At 45.8% G+C, this 22,313-nt stretch overlaps 1 protein-coding gene across 2 annotated transcripts in view; it reads right to left on the bottom strand.

Moving 5' to 3' along the window:
* The window catches only part of Auts2 (activator of transcription and developmental regulator AUTS2), a 1,104,996-nt gene that overhangs the window by 313,800 nt on the left and 768,883 nt on the right, over nucleotides 1-22,313 (bottom strand). For both annotated transcript variants that reach the window (XM_052168633.1, XM_052168634.1), the window contains exon 5: nucleotides 21,651-21,680. In XM_052168633.1, coding sequence (XP_052024593.1) covers nucleotides 21,651-21,680 — 30 coding nt within the window. The remainder of the gene's footprint in view (nucleotides 1-21,650; nucleotides 21,681-22,313) is intronic.

Genomic DNA, 22,313 nt, shown 5'->3' with positions numbered 1-22,313 from the left:
TGCATACATATGTATGTACATATGTTTTATACAGAGTTCCACTGTGTACCCCTGCACTCACTCTGTAGACCATGCTCATCTTGAGCCCATAGGAATCTACCTGTCACCACCTTCTGAACTGGGATTAAAGGAGAGAGCCTAGTACGGCTCGTATTTTTATTTATTTTATTTTTTTTGTTAATGCCAACTTTTTTAATTGAATATATTCTTCATTTACATTTCAAATGTTATACCCTTTCCCAGTTTCCCACCCTCTCAGAAAAACCCCAACCCATCCTCCCTCCCCCTGCCTCTATGAAGATGCCCCTCCACCCAACCTACTCCCACCTACCCCCCCCTCCCCCCCCCCCCCCCCCCCGCCGCCTTGATTTCCCCTCGCTGGGGCATCTATCGAGCCTTCATAGGACCAAGGACCTCTCCTCCTACTGATGCCCGACAAGGCATTCCCCCACCACAAATGCGGCTGGAACCATGTGCGTACCCCTTAGTTGATGGCTTAGTCCCTGGGAGTCCTGGGGCGGGGGAGCTAGTTGGCCGGCATCATTGTTCTTCCCATGAGGCTGCGAACCCCTTCAGCTCCTCTCCAACTCCTCCATTGGGGACCCCGCCCTCAGTCCAATGGCTGGCTGCTAGCATCTACCTCTGTATCTGCAAGGCTCAGGCAGAACTCCTCAGGAGACAGCCATTACCAGGCTCCTTTCGGCAAGCACTTCTGGGCTTCCACAACAGTATCGGGGTCTGGTGACTATTTATAGGATGACTCCCCAGGTAGGACAGTCTCTGAGTGGCCTTTCCTGCAGGGGCAGAGACTGGCTGATATTATTAATAAGGCTGTTGAGCCGGGTGGTGGTGGTGGTGGTGCACATGCCTGTAATCCTAGCACTTGGGAGGCAGAGGCAGGCGGATTTCTGAGTTTGAGGCCAACCTGGTCTACAGAGTGAGTTCCAGCACAGCCAGGGCTATACAGAGAAACCCTGTCTTGAAAAACCAAATCCAAACAACAACAACAACAAAAGGCTGTTGAACACAATGTAGGGCACGCCGTACTTAACTGTGCTTAATGAAACAACCCCACTAAGTAAGTAAACTGACTCTTCTTGCTGTTTGAAAGCAGAGACCTAGTCACCCAGCAGGGAAGCTGGAGACCTCTAGGTCCCCAGAACACTGTATTCTGCTGCCTGAAATGCCTGCCAGGTGGGTTATCTCCTTACCCTGAAACCACACTGCTCAGTAGACAGGTGAATCTCCCATACTCTTCTGAAGAGAACCAAGATCTTTACAAATTAGGCCCGGCTTAGCAGCAGCCTGGGAGTCAGGCAGATAGAAACAACTCCTTGAATAGCTCCCCAGACTTCTCTGGCAGCCTCTGTCCCAGAGTTAAACAGCTGGACATCTCTGTGGCGGGACCAGAGCTGCAGTGGGGGAGGGTAGCAATCACACATCATGTTCAAGGGCCCATCATCTGGTTAGCTGACACTGGGAAAAAACACAACAAAACAAAACAATACTATCAAGAACAAAAGGACTTCGGGGCCTACAATCTGAAAGAGGTCAGGGAAGGGCTGTGGTAGGGTTGATGGATCTGTGTGTGTGTGTGTGTGCACATGTATGTCTGAATGTGTCTGTGCATGTACATGCATGTAACTGCTGTCTGTATGCATATAGTATGTATGTTATGTATGTGTATGAGGGTGTAGTATGATGTAGAGCCAGGTATAGCTGGCAAATCTTAGTGGGCAGGAGTCAGGCCAGCCTAAGTCAGCTTCCTGTTATCACGTGGGGATATAAACCTGCCCCTAGAGTCTGAAGGACTGTCGTCCCTGTCTCTCTACAGAGATGTGCCTGGACCCTTGCTTTCTATACACTCCAGCCCCACCTGTGGCTCCCAGCCTTCTTTTCAAGTCCCCTTCTCTCGGTGTGGTTGGTGTGAAGTCTAGCTGATGTTGGTGTATCAGTGCACTGTACAGAAAATGAGCATTAATTAATTAATGCTAAGCGATAATAGAATTTCTCTCCCGTTATACACGACAGCTATCTTCTCGGTGAGGACCATTAGAATTTATAGTGCTTTGCTGAGGATGAGGAACAAACCCTTTTTAAGTAACAGTTCTTTTAAAAAACAGAGTAAAGGCTTTTATGTTTACTGTCAGGGACTGGTGTGATGGCTCAGTGGTGAGGAGAATTTCTTTGCTCTTGGAGAGTTCTCTGGACTGGTTCCTGGCACCCACATTGTGGCTTGCAACCATCGGTAATTCCACTTCCATGGGATCCAATACCTTCATCTGGTCTCCTCAGAGCAACACGCAGAAATGGTGCATTTACATACAAGCAGGAAAACACTGATACATAAAATAGACATTTAAAAAAAAATCTTCAGAAAAGTCAATTTCCGTAATAGTCTAGCCAGGGACAAGAGGAGCAGATGAGGATGCAATTGGGGACAAGTGGCCAGAGCACCAACAGTCAGCCTGTACCTGACAAGCTGAGCCATCTCACCACCCCAGTCCCGCTTTTCGGTTTTAGGGGTGGTAGGAAAGGGGGCTGGGGAGACAATTGGTCCAGATAGCGTTCTCTTTCCCTTTCTTGTTTCCTGAGGGTTGCTTAACACCAGACAGCAGCATAGAACAGAGGCTATTTCTCATTATCGCTGTCATAGCTAGGCCCTAAGGGCCCTTCTGGTCCTGACGGGCCAAGACCACACTGTGGCTTGAAAACTTTGGGTCTCACTGGCAGGGCTGGTCCTGTTCTTTGGGCAAGAATCAGGAGAGCCAGACCCACTGGAAGGGAAGATGTTAGGATGGGTAATTCTACCAGGTGGGTTGAATTAAGCAGTATCTAAGTATTTGTAGAACACGCTTTTGGGTATGTCTGTGAGGGACTTTAACAGAGGAGCAAAAACCCACCTTGAATGTGGGCAGCTCTAGCCTAGGGGATGGGGTCCTGAGCTGAACATACATGGACAGCTTGCTGAGTGCAGCATTCACCTCTCCCTGTCTCCTGGTCTGCCTGATGTGAACAAGCAGCACTGCACTCCAGCTGCCACAGCTGCCACAGCTGCCACAGCTGGAGCCTTCCGTGCCACGACAGATGGCATCGTCTCAAATTACAAAGAAAAGAAAATGAACTCTTTCACTTAGTTCCTTCTTATGAAGATAAAAATATAATTAATATAGATATCGAGCATCATTACTAAGAATGACAGGATAGCCCCTCGTGCCTACTAGAGAAGGTAGGATCACACAGCATCACCAAAGGACCACGGGGCTCCCTGAGTTCAGTCTAAGTTCCTCCTTTATTAAAAGAGAAAGACTTTCCTTGTAAGCAGTGTCTTTGTTGTGAGGATAGAAGGGAAGATGGATGGCACTTCCATACATCTGGTGTTTTTAAAAGCACGTAAGGGCTGATGAGATAGCTCAGAGAGTAGGGAAACTGCTGCTTTTACCTGAAATTGGTTCCTAGCACCCACATCATGCAATTCACAAGGACCTAACTCTAGATCCAGAAGATCTGGGGTAGTCTTCTGGCCTCCAAGGCACTTGCACCCATGTGTGCCTATCCAACCATCCCCAAATATATATGAGTAAAAAGTAAATCTTGCGTGGGGGAAAGGGGCGAGCTGGAGACATGGCTCAGCAGGTAAGGGGACTTGCTGCCAAGTCTGTGGACCTGAGTTCAATCCCCGGAACACACATGGTAAATGAGGAGAGGACTTCCACCTACAAGTTGTCTCATGACTTCCATAAGAGAATCATGGTACGGCCATCCTCCAAACACACAAAATAAATAAGTGTAAAAAGAAATTCAGCTATGTGGTGTTGGCACACGCCTTTAATTCCAGCACTTGGAAGGCAGAGGCAGGCGGATCTCTGTGAGTTTAAGGCCAGCCTGGTCTACAGAGGGAGTTCTGGGACAACTAGGACTACCCAGAGGAACCCTGTCTCATTTTTTTTTAAATAATAGATTGTGCAATGACCTAAATGTACTTAGCATTTCCAAAATATGTACTTTAAAACTTACTATGGGCAAGCTAGAGTGCCTGTGGTTCCAGTACTCCAGGAGCTGAGACAGGGGGATCAGGAGTTCAAGGGTTTCAAAGTGAGTTTGAGGCCAGCCTAAGGTATATAAGACCTTGCCTCAAAAACACACCATCTTCACATGCCTCCACCTGAAGCCTCTTGCCCAAAGTCAAATCTGAGGGGCCCTTCACTCCTGAATGGCTGTTGCAGGATCAAATCCATCCCCCCACCTCCACCCCTTGACATATAAGGTCTGGTTTTGACAAGCTTTTTATACAATCAACATCAGTCTTGTCTTCTCCATGCCCACATAAGCCTGCATCTGTACAAGCTTGGACAGGATACCTGGCAAGAAGCAATTTACAGAAGGGCTTGTTTCGGCTCGAGTTATGAAGGTAAGGACTCTCAGGGAGGGCCATGGGATGGCAGCACGAGTGCTTTCTGCTACTGAGGCAAGGTGAGGCTGTATATTCATCATCTGTGCAGATGGGAAGATGGAGGTGGGGATGCTCTCTTTCTCCTCTGCAAATGAATTCCCCTTTGTCTGGTCCTCGCCGGCCTGGCCATCTTGGTACTCAATGGCTTCCACTGAGATCCAGCTTTAAGGCTGCCTTCCCTAGACAAGATGGTTCCTGTCTGAGTTAGGATTTCACTGCTGTGTGCAGACACCATGACCAAGGCAACACTTACAAGGACAACATTTAATTGGGGCTGTCTCACAGTTTCAGAGGTTCAATCCATTATTACCAAGGTGGGAACATGGCAGCATCTGGACAGGCAGGGTACAGGAGGAACTGAGAGTTCTACATCTTCGTCTGAAGGCTGCTAGCAGAATACTGGTTTTAAGGCAGCTAGAGTGTGGAAGTCTTAAGCCCAAGCCCACAGTGACACACCTACTCCTCCAACAAGACCACACCTCCAAATAGTGTCATTTCATGGGCCAAGCATGTACAAACCATCACAGTTTTATACTCTTGTCCCTAGGGCATCAGGATATAGCAAATTCTTAGACTTCATCAAAGTACCCTGGCCTTCTCTTTAATGATAAACCATCTCTCCAAATGCCTGGCTTACCCTAGTTATCTTTCTATCCCAAGCTCCCAAGATGCATGAGGCTAAGCTTGCAGAAGAAAGTGAAGAACAAATTTTCTACTTTCTTTTTATTTATTTTTTCTTAATTTTTCTTGTGGAGACAGGCTGGACTCCAACATCTGATGTCTCTTAGGGTAACTGTCAACATCTGATCCTAATGCATCTATTTTATGAATTCCTAGATTACAGTGTGTTCTATCATGCCTGGTTTATGTGGTGCCGGAGAACAAACTCAGAGCTTCCTTGAATGCTAGGCAAACACTCTACCAACTGAACTACATTCCCAGGATTTGGTTTCCACACTTAAGGTACTCATTTTAGCAAGCCTGTTGTTGAAGGACTGTGTCAGTACTTTGAGGTGACTCTAATCCCTCTGGAAGGGAAGGTTTCATTTTTTTACCCTAGATAAAGTAATTTAATAATTACCATCCGAGTGACTTCAAAGATCTTCGTGTCTCTCAAGGTGGCTGTCTAATAATTGGGGAGGAACTCATCAGCTACTACACTTAAAATATTAATGAATTCTGATCTATTCTCAATACATGTATACACGAAAAATCAGTCTTTAAAATCCCATGACTTCCTACAGCCTTAATTGTTTCAGTAAGATAGAATTAATCTGTAAGTGGTATTTTAAATGCTCTGAATATTTACACAACTATTAAGTATAACTGAAAACACACCCATGTTTCAGAATCTGTGAACATTTTCATTTAGTTTAATGAGATTATAGAGTCTCATGTATACCAGATAAGGCTTATTATATAACTGAGAATGATCCTGATTTGATCCTCCCACCCATATCTTCTAAGTGCCAGGATTACTGGGGCGTGCCACTACACCCAGTTTGTAAGATGCTGGGCAAGGAACTCCTTTGAGGATGATAGACAAGCACTCTATCAGCTGAGATACATCCCAGCCCTGGTAACGTTTCTGAGTGTATATACAGGAGTGTGTGTGTATGTGTGTGGTGTACCTGCATGCGTGCTAGAGAAGATCCTCATGGGGTCCACCTTATTCCTTTGAGAAAGGTCTGTTACGGAACCTGCAGCTACATGGCATAAAACAAGCCTCGGCAATCCTACAGCCTTTGTTCCCCTTGGCATTGGGGTTACAGGCATATATGGCTACGCCCGACATTTTAATGTGGACTCCAGGGGATTTCCCAGTCTTTGCAAATGCTTTTTAAGTGTTAACTTTGGCTCAATAAGGCAGATTCTGTGGCTGACAAGAAGTGGTGCCTAACCCAAGAAGCAGAAGGTTGTGTTCATAGAACAAAGAGCTGGTTGCCTAACTTCTACCTTTCTGAGCTTTCCACTGACTCCGTTATTAGGTATATGGTTATCTCAAACAGCGTGGCTGAGGCCTTCTTTCCAGCGAGGGTGGATCCAGGCATGAGTACCTCAGGAAAGGTAGCCTGGCCCATAGTCCCTTTGGGAGAGTCTACCCTGGACAGGTACCTTTACTCTAGACAGCCAGAATACTTTCTCCTTGGGTCTTGTTAACTGTGATGGAGAAAGAGGGGGAAGGAGGAAGAGGAAGAAAGAGGAAGAGAAGGAAGAAGAGAGGAGGAGGAAGAGGAGGAAGAAGAAAAGAAAGGAGGAGGAAGAGGAGGAAGAAGGGGGAGGAGGAAGAAGAAAAGGTGAAGTAGTCCTTCTTTGACTGGTTGAAGGTGAAATGTGAAAGGGTCATGATTTCTACTGTAAAAAGAGACCATGTCTCTAAAACAGTTGGGTTTAATGTGCACAGGCTAAGATGCAGATAAGAGGATTCAGCATCTCTAAGTCTAGTTGAAGATCCTAGCCTTTCTTCCTCCATGTTGTACATATGTGTTCATATGGGTGTGTGCTCACGTGTATGGAGGCCAGAGGTCCACACCGGGTGTGTTCCTTGGTCACCCTCCACCACTCACTTTTTGAGACAGTGTCTTTGCTGAACCTGGAACTCATTAATTCATCTGTTCTGACTGGCAAATGAACTCTGGAGAGTCGTCACCCATCCCTGCTCTGCCTCCCACCTAGCACTGCAGTCATAGGCACATATGCACATGACTTTTATGTGTGTAGCAAGTGCTTTACCTACTGAGCCATCTCCCAAGCCTTCCTTTCTTTCTTTCTTTCTTTCTTTCTTTCTTTCTTTCTTTCTTTCTTTCTTTCTTTCTTTCTTTCTCTTTCTTTCTTTCTTTCTTTCTTTCTTTTTTTTTTTGGATTTTGTTTTTTCAAGACAGGGTTTCTCTGTCTAGCTCTGGCTGTCCTGGAACTCACTCTGTAGATCTGGCTGGCCTCTAACTCAGAAATCCGCCTGTCTCTGCCTCCCAGAGTGCTGGGATTACAGGTGTGCACCACCACCGCCCGGCCTCCCAAGCCTTTCTAATAGCATGGTTAATACACATATTTAGATCTCAAAAGATTATGCATTTCATTATCAATTGGTTTGAGTTTATGTTGTTTGCAAAAAAAAAAAAAAAAAAGGATCTAACGAAGCTCGGTGTGTTGGCGTATGTCTGTAATCCCAGAACTTGGGAGTCTGAGTGAGGCTGGAGGATTCTGAGTTGGAGGCCAGCTGGGAGTATATAGTAAGACTACATCTCAAACAAAACAAAACATAACTCAATACTTGCTGAAGCACTTCCCACTGAAGATACAAGATGATGTAACTCACAGAGTTTTCTTATACAAGGTCACAAGTCTATCATGATAATCGAATAATCGCTTGGTACGTAGCTTGTTGGCTAAACCGAGTTTTACAATGTGTACTCATTTTAGATGCACACATCACTGGGGTCCAGAAAACAGGGAGAGTACCAGTGTGACATCACTTAAACAAAGACAACGATACACTGTTATGCTGCCACTGGGGAATATGCTATTTAAAATTATGACTGCTTTCTAAACAGACCATCCTAGAGGGATAATTACTTTTCTATGACTGGATCAATACTTCTGTACTTCTGTTCTCATCCTTTACTGCTTCAGTGACTGAATTTAAGACCAGAGAAGAAACCTAGGTCAGGAGCCTGGCCCTCCTAAGGTTTGATTGGGAGGATCAGTGTGAGTGTTGGGAGCCTATGGAGAAGCAGGACTAGCATCTTAAGACTGGAAGAAAGAGAGGTCTTTCTGGCTACAAGGAAAGGAATTGTTCACCCCGTGGATACAAATGTACCGTTCTGTGCACCCAGAGCCCTCCTACGTAGAATCTGCAACCCTTTTATTCTACCTGAAGCCTGAGGTCTCTGAGTCACTCAAGGCTTGGTTTTTCAAGGAATGATTCCATGTGAGTTTGTGTTGATAGAGGTACATGTGCTTCTGTGTGAGCATGTGGGTCAGAGGAGGGGGTTGGTGTCCTGCTGTCCTCTCTCTCTTATTCCTTGAGGATTCCTTTGTCTCTCAATAAATCTGGAGCTAGGATAGTAGTCAGTTCTAGCATTCCTCCTGCCTCTGCTTCCCATAGTGGAAGGGTTACAGGTATACTCATCCATGTCCGGTTTTTACTTGGGAGCTAGAATCCAAAGCCTTAAGGTCTCATAGCAAGTGCTTTCACCCACCGAGTCATTGCTCCAGCACCCGCATCCTTTTCCCCCCTTCTTTTTGAGACAGTTTTATGTAGCTCTCTGGCTATGCTCCAACTCATTATATAGCCTCCCCCGCCCCACCCTTCCAGAATGAAGGGATGACAGGCATGTACCACCAAACCCAATCCATGAGGTACTCAGAATGGAACCCAGAGCTTCATGCACTCTAGACAAGCACTCTACCAACTCAACTACATCTCTAACCCCTACCTTGACTTCTTCCTCAGTAAGAATAATAAGGGATGTTAAGTGGTATAAAGCATTTTGTTGGAGTGACTGTAAGTCTTAACTGATCAAAATGAATGCTCGTCAAGGCCCTTAGAAGAACCATTTGCATGCGAGTGATGCACTAACTGTGAACAGGACTTAAGACTTAATTAAAGCTCATCACAGGCTGTCTTCAATGAGCAATATTTTGTTTGGATGTTAGCTGAGTTACAACTGCAAAGTGACAAAACATCCTTTGAAAGTTTCCTTTTATGCCAACATTTTATGACGTCCCTGGTCTCAGGCTTGTTAGCATATGGCATGAGTCAGAGTCCTGCTTGGTGGTAGAGGGAACAGCCTCCAAAATCTACCAATGGAAGCTAAGCCTTGATCTGGGGCTAGCAAGAGGGAGCAGCAGGAGGAGGTGCTTGTCTCGAAGCCTGATGATTTGAGTTTAGTCCCTACCACCCATATGGTAGAAGAATGAACTGACTCTAAGTTTTACACAGACAGACAGACAGACAGACACACCCTTACACCTTGATCTGCCATTGGTGGGGGTGAGACTTTGGGTGCATGGATCCACTCTCCTCTGCAACCTCAGGATAATATCAATACCTGCCTATATGATAGCTATAGATGGATCAGAACAGTAGGTAAGGATGAAGAACATCTAACAGTGCTCTAAGCAGTATTTTTATCTCTAGCAGAGAGGATAAGAAACCTCACAGGTGATGAAGTCAGAAACCCAACTCTATATTATTATATAAAGTTACAAAACCTCTTTGGATCTTGGTTTCCTTCTAAGTAAAATCAGGGCGTTCACAGTTGCATAGATAAATGCGATAACGTACAGAATGTTTTGGCAGACATGATTTGGTTTTATTTTATTTTTATTTTTGGAGATAGGGTTCCAAACCCTGTAACTCAGGGTGGTTTTGAGCTTGCTGTGTATCCAGGACCTACGCTGACCTCCTGATCCTCCTGCCTCCACCTCCTGAGGCTGTGATCAGAACAGTGTGCTACCATATCCACTTTATATGATGCTGGGTTTCAAGTCCAGGGCTTTGTGCACAAGAGGCAAGCACTGTGTCAATTAAGTTATGTCACTAGGACCTTTTGGTGCCATTGTAGTTTTGACATAGGGTCTCAAATAACCCAGGTTGGACTTGTTATGTAGCCAGAGGTGACCTTGAACTCATTATCCTCCTGCCTCCACTTCCCCAGGGCTGGCAACACTATGTCCAGGCAATGAGACACTAGCAGTCAAACCCAGAGCTCCGTATGTGCTAAATCAATGCTCTATGCACTGAGCTAACGAGTGCAGCCCTTTGTTTTTGCTATGGCTAAAACAGGGGCTCTTGCAATCCAGGCTGGCCTTACACTTCATCTGAAGGTAACTTGAATTCCTGATCTTCCAGCTCCAGAGTGTTAGGATGACATGCACCCATCACCCCACAGCTTAGGAAATGCAGGGACTCACCATGCTCAGTCTGGTTCCACACACAGCATGGATTCTACCACACTGAAGATTCCCTCTTCTTTAGCTTAGCCTGGCCTCAGACAAATGAACAATAAGAATTTGCCCAAGGCTTAGCAGTGACCTCCTTACCCTGGCATCTCTTGGAGAAGGACCTACTTCCCATATGCCCTGTGGGCTGAAGCACAGGATACCTCCCACTGCAGTAGCTAGTCCAGTCAGCCCCTGGTTATCCATACAGGGCAGCATGTCACCTGTCAGTCTCAGGTATCTAGAGACACACACACACACCTGCCCTCTACCCGCCAGGATTTTTCTTGAGTCTTTCCTCAGGCTGAGGGAAGAACAGCCCATCTTAGGTTACCACCACCCTCTGTACCTCCACATAGGAAGTCAGGGCCCTTGGGTCCCCTATCAGACTGCCTGCCTGGAGCGCTCACTGGAGCCAGGAACTTGCCTGAGAAGCCAGTAAAATTTTAATGCACTCTGTAGTGCGGTCATGTCATACTCGGTTATGGCAAATAATCCCAGATGCCTGCAGAGGTAAAATGGAGCTGTAATGTGCTTGCCTCCTAACCCGAGCTGACAGCGGTGATGTACGACTACCATTAGCGGAAAATATCACTTCAACTAACCCATGATCCGGCTCCGCTCAGGGTCACATTATCCATGAGGAACAAATTACACTCCCAAAGTAAATACAAATTTTCTACACAAAATGGGTATGAGAGAGAGAGAGAGAGAGAGAGAGAGAGAGAGAGAAGGGGGAAGGAGGGAGGGAGGGAGGGGGAGAGAAGATGGGGATGTAAGGGGGAAGGGGGCCATCCATTCTCTTCCTCTTTGGTGCAGAGTGACACGAATGATGAAAGACGGGACAATCATTGGCTGACGGAGTGCTATGCTGTAATCAGCTCAGCTGGTATACACTGCAGCGATAAACACTATATTCTCCCCTTAGTGGCACATACATAATCTTTAATGTGAACATGGCCGCTTCAGATTCTTACTGCCATCTGGGCTCCATGGACAGGCCACCTCACATTTGGCGCCCAGAAAGGGAAGGCCCTGTGGCCCCGAGGGACACAGCGATTGCTCACAAGGGTTGGAATTGATGCTTGGGGCGGGTGAGAAGGTTCCGGGTGAAGGAAGGAGGTCAAGAGAGGAACAAGAGCCAAACCATCCTGTGTGGAAGTGCTGTTAGAGGTGATAGTTACAGTGCAATCCTGCTTGCTGGTCACAGACAGCCTAGTCTGCACCGACCTCACGGGAGGCAGATGCTAAAAATGCCTCTATTACAGGTCACGCTCTTCCCAGTCAATGTTTGGGCATGACTGAGCAAGGTGAGTCCTTCATCCTTTCCGAGACCCGGATAATCAATAAAGCAACTCTTAGATATAACACTAATATTTTTTGGGTACTTACTTATATTAGCATTGATAGATGATACAGGTGAGTTACCCAAGAACCTAGTATTTAGCTATTAAATGTGTATACACATATACACTTAAAAAGGAAAACCATGTCTCATAGCCCAACATGGGTTAATCTTATTTCAATGGTTTGCATAGCCTATGTCTCTAATCAACTATCACAAAACAGAGACTCTTGTAATTCCCATGTTTAAGTCAAACTATATGTCTTCCATTAAGGCCAATCCTTCTTGCCTTTGGGTAGTGGTTTAGGCTCATGTATTTGAACTCTTTCTCTTCAGTTGGTGGTACTATCTGGGAAGGCTGTAGAACCTTTAGGAGGTGGAGCTTTGCTGGAGGAAGTATGTCACTGGGAGTGTGCTTTGAGGCTTTATAGTCTACACCCACTTCAGGCTCTCTGATTGTGCCTCTCTGTGTGTCTCCCTCTCTCTCACCTACCTCCCCTCGCTCTCCATCTCTCTTAAATATGTGAAGTGTGTGCTATCTGCTTTCTGACTGTCAGGCTGCCTCACACACCTGCTGCCATGGCTTCCCTACCAAGATGGACCATGTCTTCTCAAGAACAATAAGCCAAAATAAACCCTTCCTTCCCTAAGCTGCTTTTTCTCAAGTAGTTTATCACAGTGACAGAACAGAAACTAATATACCTTGGATTTTTCACAACTTCAGAAGACAAGAGGACAAGAGGCACACGCCAGAATGGCCCACGCCTCTGTTATCAGTGGACATGCTGAATCTACTCAGTGTTTCCTATCATGGAGTCCAGTTCAGAAGTTCACTGGAATCACGTGAGTAGAAGTGAAGGTGCAGGGACACGTGACATCCCGGAGTCTCATACCCAACGAGCACATAGCATGGGTTCCAATATGGCTACCACCACCTGGCTAGTTGTGATTATAGGCATGTGCCAAGTTTTTTCTTCTTTATATTATTATTTAGATGAGTTTTTTAATCCCAATCTCTACTTGTCATTAGTAATATCTACACGTTGACAGCAAGAACTCAGAACCTCATCAGAAATCCCTAAAACAAATCAAAATCCACACTGATCCCCCTGAAGAGTACAATTGTCCATTTCAGAGGTTCCCAGCCAATCTGCGTTTCATATGCTTTAGCCCATCGCCTCTGGTAGATCATAAATAAAGCCATGTTTGGGACAGCAAGAAGAAAGCTGTTTCTGGCCTCATGGAATTGAAGACATCACTCAGTTCTGTAGTTAGCACCTACCAATCTGATTAGGAAAAGTTCTACAATACACACAAAGGGAACCTTTTCAGATGTACCATGAATAATAAGTACATTTATCCACTGAATTTTGGTGTGTGTGTGTGTGTGTGTGTGTGTGTGTGTTGTGTGTGTGTGTATGTTTTACTATGTACCTGCATGCATATATGTGTAGAGGCCAGAGGACAACTCCTTACTTGTTATCCTTTTTTTAAAAATAGGGTCTCTCACTGGCCTTGGAATTCACTAAGTAGTCTAGGCTAGCTGGCTAGCAAGCCGCCATCTCTGCTTCTCCAGCATTAATTAAGATTACAGGCCTGCGCTGTCATGCCCAGCTTTCTGACATGGATACAGGGATAGAAGAAGTCTCGTCTTCATGCTTGCAAGGCAAGCCCTTTACCAACCAAGACGACTTCTCAAATAAGTTTTGAGACTTCTTTACAAATTAGAATTGAGACAATTAGTAATATAACCTCATAAAGACATCTTATCCTGATCCACACATCTTATTGAACTGATCATACTGGACCAGCACAGTTATGAGGAACAGTTAAGCTGTAACCACCATGCTATACAGAAGGCATGATGGAAGAACTGAGGCAGCCCACAAACATATAAACACACAGGCCTATGATTAAAGAGACATCTGCATAATTCTGTTGAACACAGAATACTCTCCCAACTCTCATTTGAAAGAAGAGTCTCTGGGCAAGCACAGAACTCTGGTCAATTTCCTGAAGCCCAAAGGCATTGACTCTGATGTACTGGTCTATGGCTCAGCAACTCTCTTTTCATGGAAGCCATAAAACCTAAGGCAGTAGCTCACCTAAGAGAACGGGGATGTAGAACCCTGTGCTCAATTTCAGATGCTTACAGAACTCCTTTCATTGGTCAAATGAGACTCCTTACCAATTACCTGAGCTCATGAAACCTATTATATAAGGGTGATCTTTATTTAGTGTCTACACTTTCCCAAGACATACTGAAGACTGAAGAGTGAAGAAGGAACTAATTTCTCTGTCTTCTGTAAGTTCCAGCTGAGTCCAGACTTTATAAAGTAAATGATGGAAAAAGATTGTGTGGCTATACATGGCCAGCTGAAGGAAGCAGCATACAGGCAATGAACCCACAGGCACATTCCCTTCAGCTACTGAGAAGAGTCCGCATACATGTGCCAAAGTTTGTCCACTATGCCTTTTCTCCCTCATGTGTTCAAAAGAGAGTGAAGAATAAGACAGCTTTATGGAATGCTATTTCCATCTTGACAAGAAAAATCATTGACAGTTGTAAGGCTGGAGACATAACTCAGTAGGAACAGCGTTTGCCTAGCATGCACAAAGGCCTGGGTTCAACATCCAGCAATGCATAAACAAGTTATAGTAGCAAACACAATTATAATCCCAGTACTTGTGAGATAAAGCCAGAAGAATCAGGAATTCAAAGTCATCCTTGGCTCCATAAGACACTTCACCCACGCCTCCACCCACACCCACCATAGACTTTGGATTTAATCATACTTTTGAGGCAGACAGCTATATGGAAAACCCAGGATACCCAGTGCAAGGTCATCTAATCAACTCCCAATATAGATAATAATTCCAAGGTCCCATACCATCAGCAGGTTTGTCTACAGCCTGGAAGCTGGCTGGCTACAAGAAACTAGAAACCAGTCTCTAAGGGTCCCTCTCTGTGATCCTCCACTGTGAAAAACAAAATATCTCCAGAGGAGCTTAACTCTTCATTCCATTTGCCTCAAGAAATGAAAGTCTAGCTGAAGATATCTTGAGAAATTCCCAACAATTCCTACCTATATATACCAAAAAAATAAAAGCAGCGTACCATTGAGATGGCTCAGTGGGTAAAACACTGGCTTCCAAGCTGAAAGATGTGAGTTCTATCACTGGAACACACGTAACGGAATGAGAGAACTCACCCCCACAGACTGTCCTCTGTTTAGCATGTGTATGCCAAGGTACACATGTACAAAAAATGTAATTAAAACATTTAAATCTGTGTACTATAACCCATGTTTTTCAGGGATATGAAGTGATATAAACTGAAAAGATTACTGTACACAGACATCCAATTTTACTTTGGACTGAAAAAGCTATGATAGAAAGAAGGAAAAAAATTAACAAGATTCAGGATTTAAAATAATTTCCAGCAGATATTTAATCTGAAGATGGCATCAATAGGAATGCTGGGTGGATATGGGGGTAATTAAGCCAATTCGAAACACAGTACCATTGGAAGAATAATAAAATGTCATCTTAACCCAGACATAATATTGGAGGGGTAAGGAGAGGTTGATAGGCATTTTGGAAATTGAGACTCCAAAATGAGAATGCTATTGAAACTCAGCCAGCAGCTGTAGAAATCGTCCCCTGAATGCTAGGAAATTTACAAATGGTTCAGCGATGTTTCTATGAGAAAATCAAACTATAGAAGTGTAGAGGCAAGGGGAAGAGACTGAGTATTTGTTGGAGCCCTGGAAGCAGACATTGGAATGGCTAGGAAAGACCCAGGTAGGAGTGCCAGGCCACGGAACACGTGTTCTCCCTATAAGAACAAAAACACAACGCCAGCAAAATGCCCAGTGCTTCATTTCTGCCCAGTGCTGAGCAAAGGAACAGAGCCCCAGACACAAACCACAATCCCCACTCTTTTGGGTGGTTGGTTATTGACTTGGCCTCTGTGAGAGCTGGACAGTGATGATTCTTTTTCCTGGCTGAAAAACTGTCTGTGAAACAGGATAGCATATCTCAGTTGTCTCTCAATCAGGGCATGTCTTTGTGTATGTGTGTGCATATGTGTATGCATTGTGGGGGGAGGAGCTGTGCAGAGATGTGTTTCCATGGCAACAGAAGCCAGAAGAGGATGTTGGGTATATTTCTCTAGATCTTATTCCCTTGAAACAGGGTCTCTCACTGGACCTGGAGCTCGGGGTTGGGGGGTGGCAGCCAGCACGCTCCGGTGGTCCTCCTGTCTACAGCCCTCCCACCCCCACAGCACTGGAGTTACAAGCACATGTGACCACTGGTATTTTTGTATGTGGGTGCTGGGATCTGAACTCAGAGCCTCATGCTCGCTACACTGACTACTCTAACCAGTGAGCCGTCTCTGCAGCCCCTGGATCGGGATGCAGCAGACTGCCAACCCAAGGATTGGGCCTCCTCAGGTTTTGGAATGAGGCTGACGATGCCCAGCCTTCAGCAAGGGTCACACGTGGCCTGGCAATCAAGCGACGGGACTCTCCCATGAGGGCCTCATCTGCAGTTTGACTTTTCAGCAGTTTCAGGAAGTCCTTCCTGAACCAAGTGAAGAGTGCATGTGTGTGTGGTCTCTGCCGTATTAGGAAAATCAGCCACAGTTAGGGGCTGCCACCCCCCAACCCCGAGCTCCAGGTCCAGTGAGAGACCCTGTTTCAAGGGAATAAGATCTAGAGAAATATACCCAACATCCTCTTCTGGCTTCTGTTTTTTTCAGCAAAAAAACCTTTTTGCTGAAAGGTTACCCCTTCCCTAATACGTGAGTTGCACCATGACCAAGAGCAATAATTAAAGAAAACTCTTTCTTTGAAGACAGTAGCCCAGGATGGTCTCCAGTTAACTATGCTGCTGAGGGTCGGGCGGTGGTGGCCCGACCTTAATCCCAGCACTTGGGAGGCAGAGGCAGGCGGATTTCTGAGTTCAAGGCCAGCCTGATCTATAGAGTGAGTTCCAGGACTGCCAGGGCTACACAGAGAAACCTCTCCAAAACAACAACAACAACAACAACAAAAACCCAACTATGTTGCTGAGGAAGGTCGCTGCTCCTCACACCCCCACGCCCCAAGAGCTGGGTCTACATGCGTGTTCCACTTTGCCTGGTTAATGTGATGTGGAGGATGGAAGCCAGGGTTTCCCAGCATGCTAAGTAAGAGCACTACCCACTAGGCTTTATTTCCTGACCCAGTTGTGTTGATAAAAATATTACCCCGGGAGTTGGGAGGGCATGGAGTAGGGGTGCTAGACAGGGGGAAACTGATAGAATTGTTTTTATTATATTACTAATTAAAGATGTATTAAAAGTTAAAAATTAATAAATACAGAAGTAAATATAATAGCAGCAACAATGACAACAAAATCATGAAGGACACAGCTGAATGAGTAGAGAGAGGGGGTGCTTCTGGGAGGATCTGAGGAAGTGAATATGATCACTATAGATTCTGGAGAGCCTGAGTGTGGGGGTGTACACCTTTAATCCCCAAATGGGAGGCACAGCACGAGCCAGCAGGGAGGCAGATCTCTAGGAGTTCAAGGCAAGCCTGGCTAACATAACTCTAAGACAGCCAGAGCTACACATTGAGACCTTGTCTCAAACACGTGCAGAACAACAACCCATTGTGTCAAATTCTCAAAGAACAAATAAAAAAGTGAGCAAAAATATTACCTCAGAAGCTTTTTGAATATTACCTCAGGTTAATAAAGAAATACTATCCCTGCCCTCTCTTAGGCCTGAATAAAAACTCTCGACCGTAAATAGGAAAGGTGTGATACCTTGGGAACAGCAGCCAAAGAAAGGGACAGACTGGTTTCATCCATTACTTCACGGCTGCCTGCTCATTTTACAATGGCCCCACATTACTCTGATGTGTATGAATAATATGTTTAGATAAGGGGGTTGAAAAGATATGGTGTTAGGGACCTTTTAAAATCTAGCGCTTCTCTCCAGAACTGAGCTCTGGGGTCCCTTGGGTCTTGTGCAGGACTCAAGCTACCTGAGCCAGCCCACAGCTTTCCTCTTTCCCAATGCGAGTTTTGATCCACGTTAACAAAGTTCGGTTAGCACAGGCACGGACCGTGCAATCTACTCTTATGAGAACATGGTGGTGTTGCTATGCACGGACCCTGCAATCTACTCTTATGGGAGCATGGTGGTGTGCTATGCCACCCCATCTCCTATGCAACAATACCAAGCATCATCCTGCATACAGCATAACAAGCCAGGAACAAGATTAGAGATTCCTTCTGACCCACCCTCCCTCGGTTCACACAGCCAAAGAGAAGTGGGTAGGTAGAGAGATGGTGAATTTACATCTTGACATTAATTTCATAACCAAATGAGGGGTGTTGCTTTACATAGTGAGGGTGCTGCCAGTGTTAGAGAAAAGAAAATGTAGATCACGTGTGCAGACACTATCGCTGCTGCACTGTTCTCCTGACAGCGGATTCTTCTCCAGTGTGGGACTGGTGTAATTGCTTAATTTGGGTGACAAGGGGACCAAGTGCTGCCTCTTTCTTGTTCCTAATGACAAATGAAGAGACATCCCACATCCACTGTGCTACGTTCACCGCCTACTTAATTCACCACCCCATTTCTCCCTTCCCAGGAGTCCTCCAGGTTCTCTGCCACTAACAGGAAATGCTGTTCCCGCAGCTGAGGATGCTTGCAGTGGGGTCTCATTGGATCCATTCCACAGCCGGCAAGTCTGTCTCCTGCATTTCGGAACGGCTCTGCTTTCCCAGCCCTTTCCCAGATACTTTCACATTAATTAGTAAGGGTATCATTTTATAAATTATAGCTTCGTATCAGAAGAAAGCCGAGTTTATCTTAATTCAGTCAGCTGTGTGAAATACCGTACCCTAATTTTAGACTGCCGGTTCTGTGGATCCCCACGGAGTTAGAATGACAGGTCTTCCGGAGAGAATTCCCACCATGTCCCTCCCACAAGTCTCACTTTTTGGTTCCAACAGCAGCCCCAGTGGGACTTGCTGAAGGGATCCCAGGATGCTGAGTGGCGTCTACACCACCATTAGCAATTCATATTTGTATTCGAACCCTCTATGCGGTGCAAGCAAGCACCCTAGTGGGCTTAGGGACTCCAGGGACAGACCCTGCCACGGAGCAGGCTGACAGGGCCCCTGCAAAGCTGGGAGGATGGTGTTCAGGTTGGTGATAAACACTATCCTGTCTCAGCTGGAAAAGGAGAAGGCTGGCAGATGTAACTACACGTGGGCCAGGCAAGCGCTGGTGCAATTAGAGGCTCCTAGGTTCCTGCTGGGAGCCCCCTGGAGAAACACCCAAGATAGAGCAGGGATAGCACAGAGGGTGGAGCTCCCAGTTCATGATCTTCAAGATACAAACAAATTACAACCCAGGGCTTAGGCAGGGAGTGTACCATGCACAAAAAGAATTTATCTAGTGCTCCCTGCCCTCCGACTGATGACTTCCCCTTGGTCCTCCCTGTCTACTCTCCTCACACAGCCTGGGACTCAGCTGTTGATTTTTTTGCTGGCTCTATGCTGCTGCTCCCAGCCACCTTGATCATCCCCTTCCAACGTCTCTAAAGCCCACAACCATGTCATTATAGAAACAACCAGAATCTGATGGTCTAGATTAATGGTGGTTGATGTCCCCAGAGACTCCAGGGCAAGGGACCTGGAGTGGAGACCGGGCCTGGGGTAGTTCCTTGGTGATTCTGTGGTATAACCAAGGCCAAGAGCCTTGATTGAGATGCTAAGAAACAATGGAAAAGAGGAATTTTTCCTACCTTCCCCCACTACTGCAGACAGCTGTGTCAATAGGAATGCACTTTATTCATTTATTTGAAATAGAGCCTCCCTCTATGTAGCACAGGCTGGTCTGAAACTTGAAATTCTGCTGCCCCAGTCTCCTAAAGGCTGGCATGACGGCATATGCTTTTGAAATAAAGACGCCCGGACTAGTGGGAGAGCTTGATTGGAGGTGCTTCCTGTTCAAACATAACTTCAAGGCCCAAAACCCACAGGTTTATAATCCTAGTGCTGGGCAGGCAGGGACAGGAGAGTTCCTACAGTTTGCTGGCCAGCAAACCTAGCCTCCTTAGTGAACGCTAGGCTAGCAAGAGTATATCTCAAAAATCATATAGACAGCACCTGGCAATCACCTCTAAATGTACCTGCACACAGGTACACATGGACCTGCCCAAACATATACACAAGTGTACACACAAAGACCTTGAATAAAATCCGCACCCCCCCCCCCCAGTTTTTTTCCTGGAGTTGTTTTCCTGGAGAGCTCTCAAAATGGTCCAAAGGTTTCAGTATCTTCCTGTGCACCCCACAGAATTATGGCGACTTTTGTTATAAGTCCACGTGACCTTGGAGGTAGTGTGGGCAGCAATTGAACTTTGTATGCTGTCACGTATCCTGACACACGTTGGCTGTCCAAAATACCCAAGGTCCTACTTCTAAGGAGCTAAGATTCTCTCCTGGGTGTTGGAGGCAGGAAGCTCTGACTTGTCAGTTAAACAAAAGAACAGCCCACAGCCCCCTACCCAGTGTGTACTTCCGCTGTCATCCAACAGCCCATTACCATGTCACAGCACGGCGCACCCTTCCATAGGTCACTTTGTTTAAAATGACATGGATAATGCACATGTCAGCAAGCTGACAGTCCTGGCCGTCCTTCAGAGATAAAAACCTCCAGGCGAGAGCCTGTTCTTATCTGGGGGACACTCGCTGGTCTATCATCTAAGTCAGGCGGAGCGTGATTTCTCCAGAGAGCACTTTTTTCATTTCCTGATTTTAAGGAAATCAAATAAGCACCATTTGTCTTCATCTGAATATGCTTGACCTGCTCAGATGATGGTGTCTCGGGTTTTATAACCGGCTACATATGCTGAATTCAAATTAATGACAGTGGAGAACAGGAGCCTTCAGATCTCTCCTGGAGGCTGTTTGTGGAGGCGGAGGGAGAAAGTCCGAGATGGATGGGGAACGATCAGGCACGTGAACCGTGTGATTCTGGGGAGGATAAGCCACCAGGAAGGAGGTGGAAATCGTGGAACTGGCACAGGAAGGAAGGACTGACCAATTGCTTTGGGACCATGCCGTGCATACACTCTGAGGTTCAGGTAAGTTTTTAAATCACACAAGGCATCAGTAAAAATGCAAAGACACTTGTTTGGAAGATGTCAACAGCTAGGAAGGAAAAAACATACCCATAAACCTTTTGCTTTAGTCAACAGAAAACCTACTTTACTAGTCCCGATTTCCATCTTCTGGAGGCTCAGAGCCTGGATTCCTTCTTCATTCACGTTGAGCTGTATACACTGAGGCTGGGCCTCAGCCTCCAGGTAGAGGGATACCTGCTGGGGAGATGCCCCTTCCCCAACACCCACTCACAGAAGACAGCAGAACTCCACCACCACCACCCCTGCCCACCCGGCCCTGTGAGGAAATTCCTAATAGCACACCCGGCCCTGTGAGGAAATTCCTAATAGCACACCATTGACATTTCTATTAAGAAGCTTTGGAAAAGAAGGAAACAAGGAGGCCAGTCAAAGGCAGGTAGAAATGACATTATAAATACACAGGAGGAAGTAGAATCGTTTTATCATGAAGCAAAAAAAAAAAAAAATCAATTTCTCTTTAAAACAGTTTTGGGGCGTCTATGAAGTGTAAATTTGGTGTGACAAAAATGAGACATGAAGTGGCATATTACAAAGAGGAGGATGTCAAAGATTTGGCACAGTATATCTTATCATTGAAAATGTCACAGTGTGACCAGTAAGACATCCTTCACGAGGGAACAGTTACCAGTAGGCATGTCACGGTACACACAGAGCCTTGTGGGTTGTGTTTGCAATAAAGGGGGTGGCATCTTACCTTCTCTTCTGGGTCGCTGTCACTGTCGCACTACAAATGAAGACAAGAAAATAAAGGTTAGTATGGTGACTATGCAATTCGCATCAGATACCCCTCTCCCCTTCTCCAAGGCAGGGTAAATGGAGGAAAGGGGCTGTCTCTAGACTCTAGATGTTCTACAGGCTCCAGTTCTAGACAAAAAACGAATTGCTGGATAACCAGAGAGTATCTGTTCTGTCAGCTTCCTCACATCAGCGACCTGTCCTCAGTAAGAGACAACACTACCACCACTACCACCACCACTACCACCACCACTACCACCACTACCACCACCACCACCACACACACACAACTTTGAAGAACATGGGACATCAAGCTAGGGCTAATCCTGCCATAGGATGAAGGGGACTCAAGATCCTTCTGAGGGATCTAGAAAAGAACCTCTGCCTTTGACTCTGGAGAGTCGTTCTCCCAAATCTTTTCTCAAGAAGAAAACAAGTTTTGTTCATTGCAGTCTCTTGCCATGACTTTTGAGAGGGGGAAGGCTCGATGCCTGTGATGTTGTGCTGGTTAATGTCATCTGTCAATTTTAAAGGATCCTGGATCCCCTTTGGGTCTGCAAGGACCTTTCTAGACTGGATTAACTGAGGAGAGTAAACCTCTCTAGATGTCGGTGCTGTCATC

The sequence above is a fragment of the Apodemus sylvaticus genome, chromosome 22, assembly GCF_947179515.1.
Source record: "Apodemus sylvaticus chromosome 22, mApoSyl1.1, whole genome shotgun sequence".
NCBI lineage: Eukaryota > Metazoa > Chordata > Mammalia > Rodentia > Muridae > Apodemus > Apodemus sylvaticus.
Note: the sequence above shows the minus strand (reverse complement) of the source record. Positions and strands in the feature narration are given on the sequence as shown.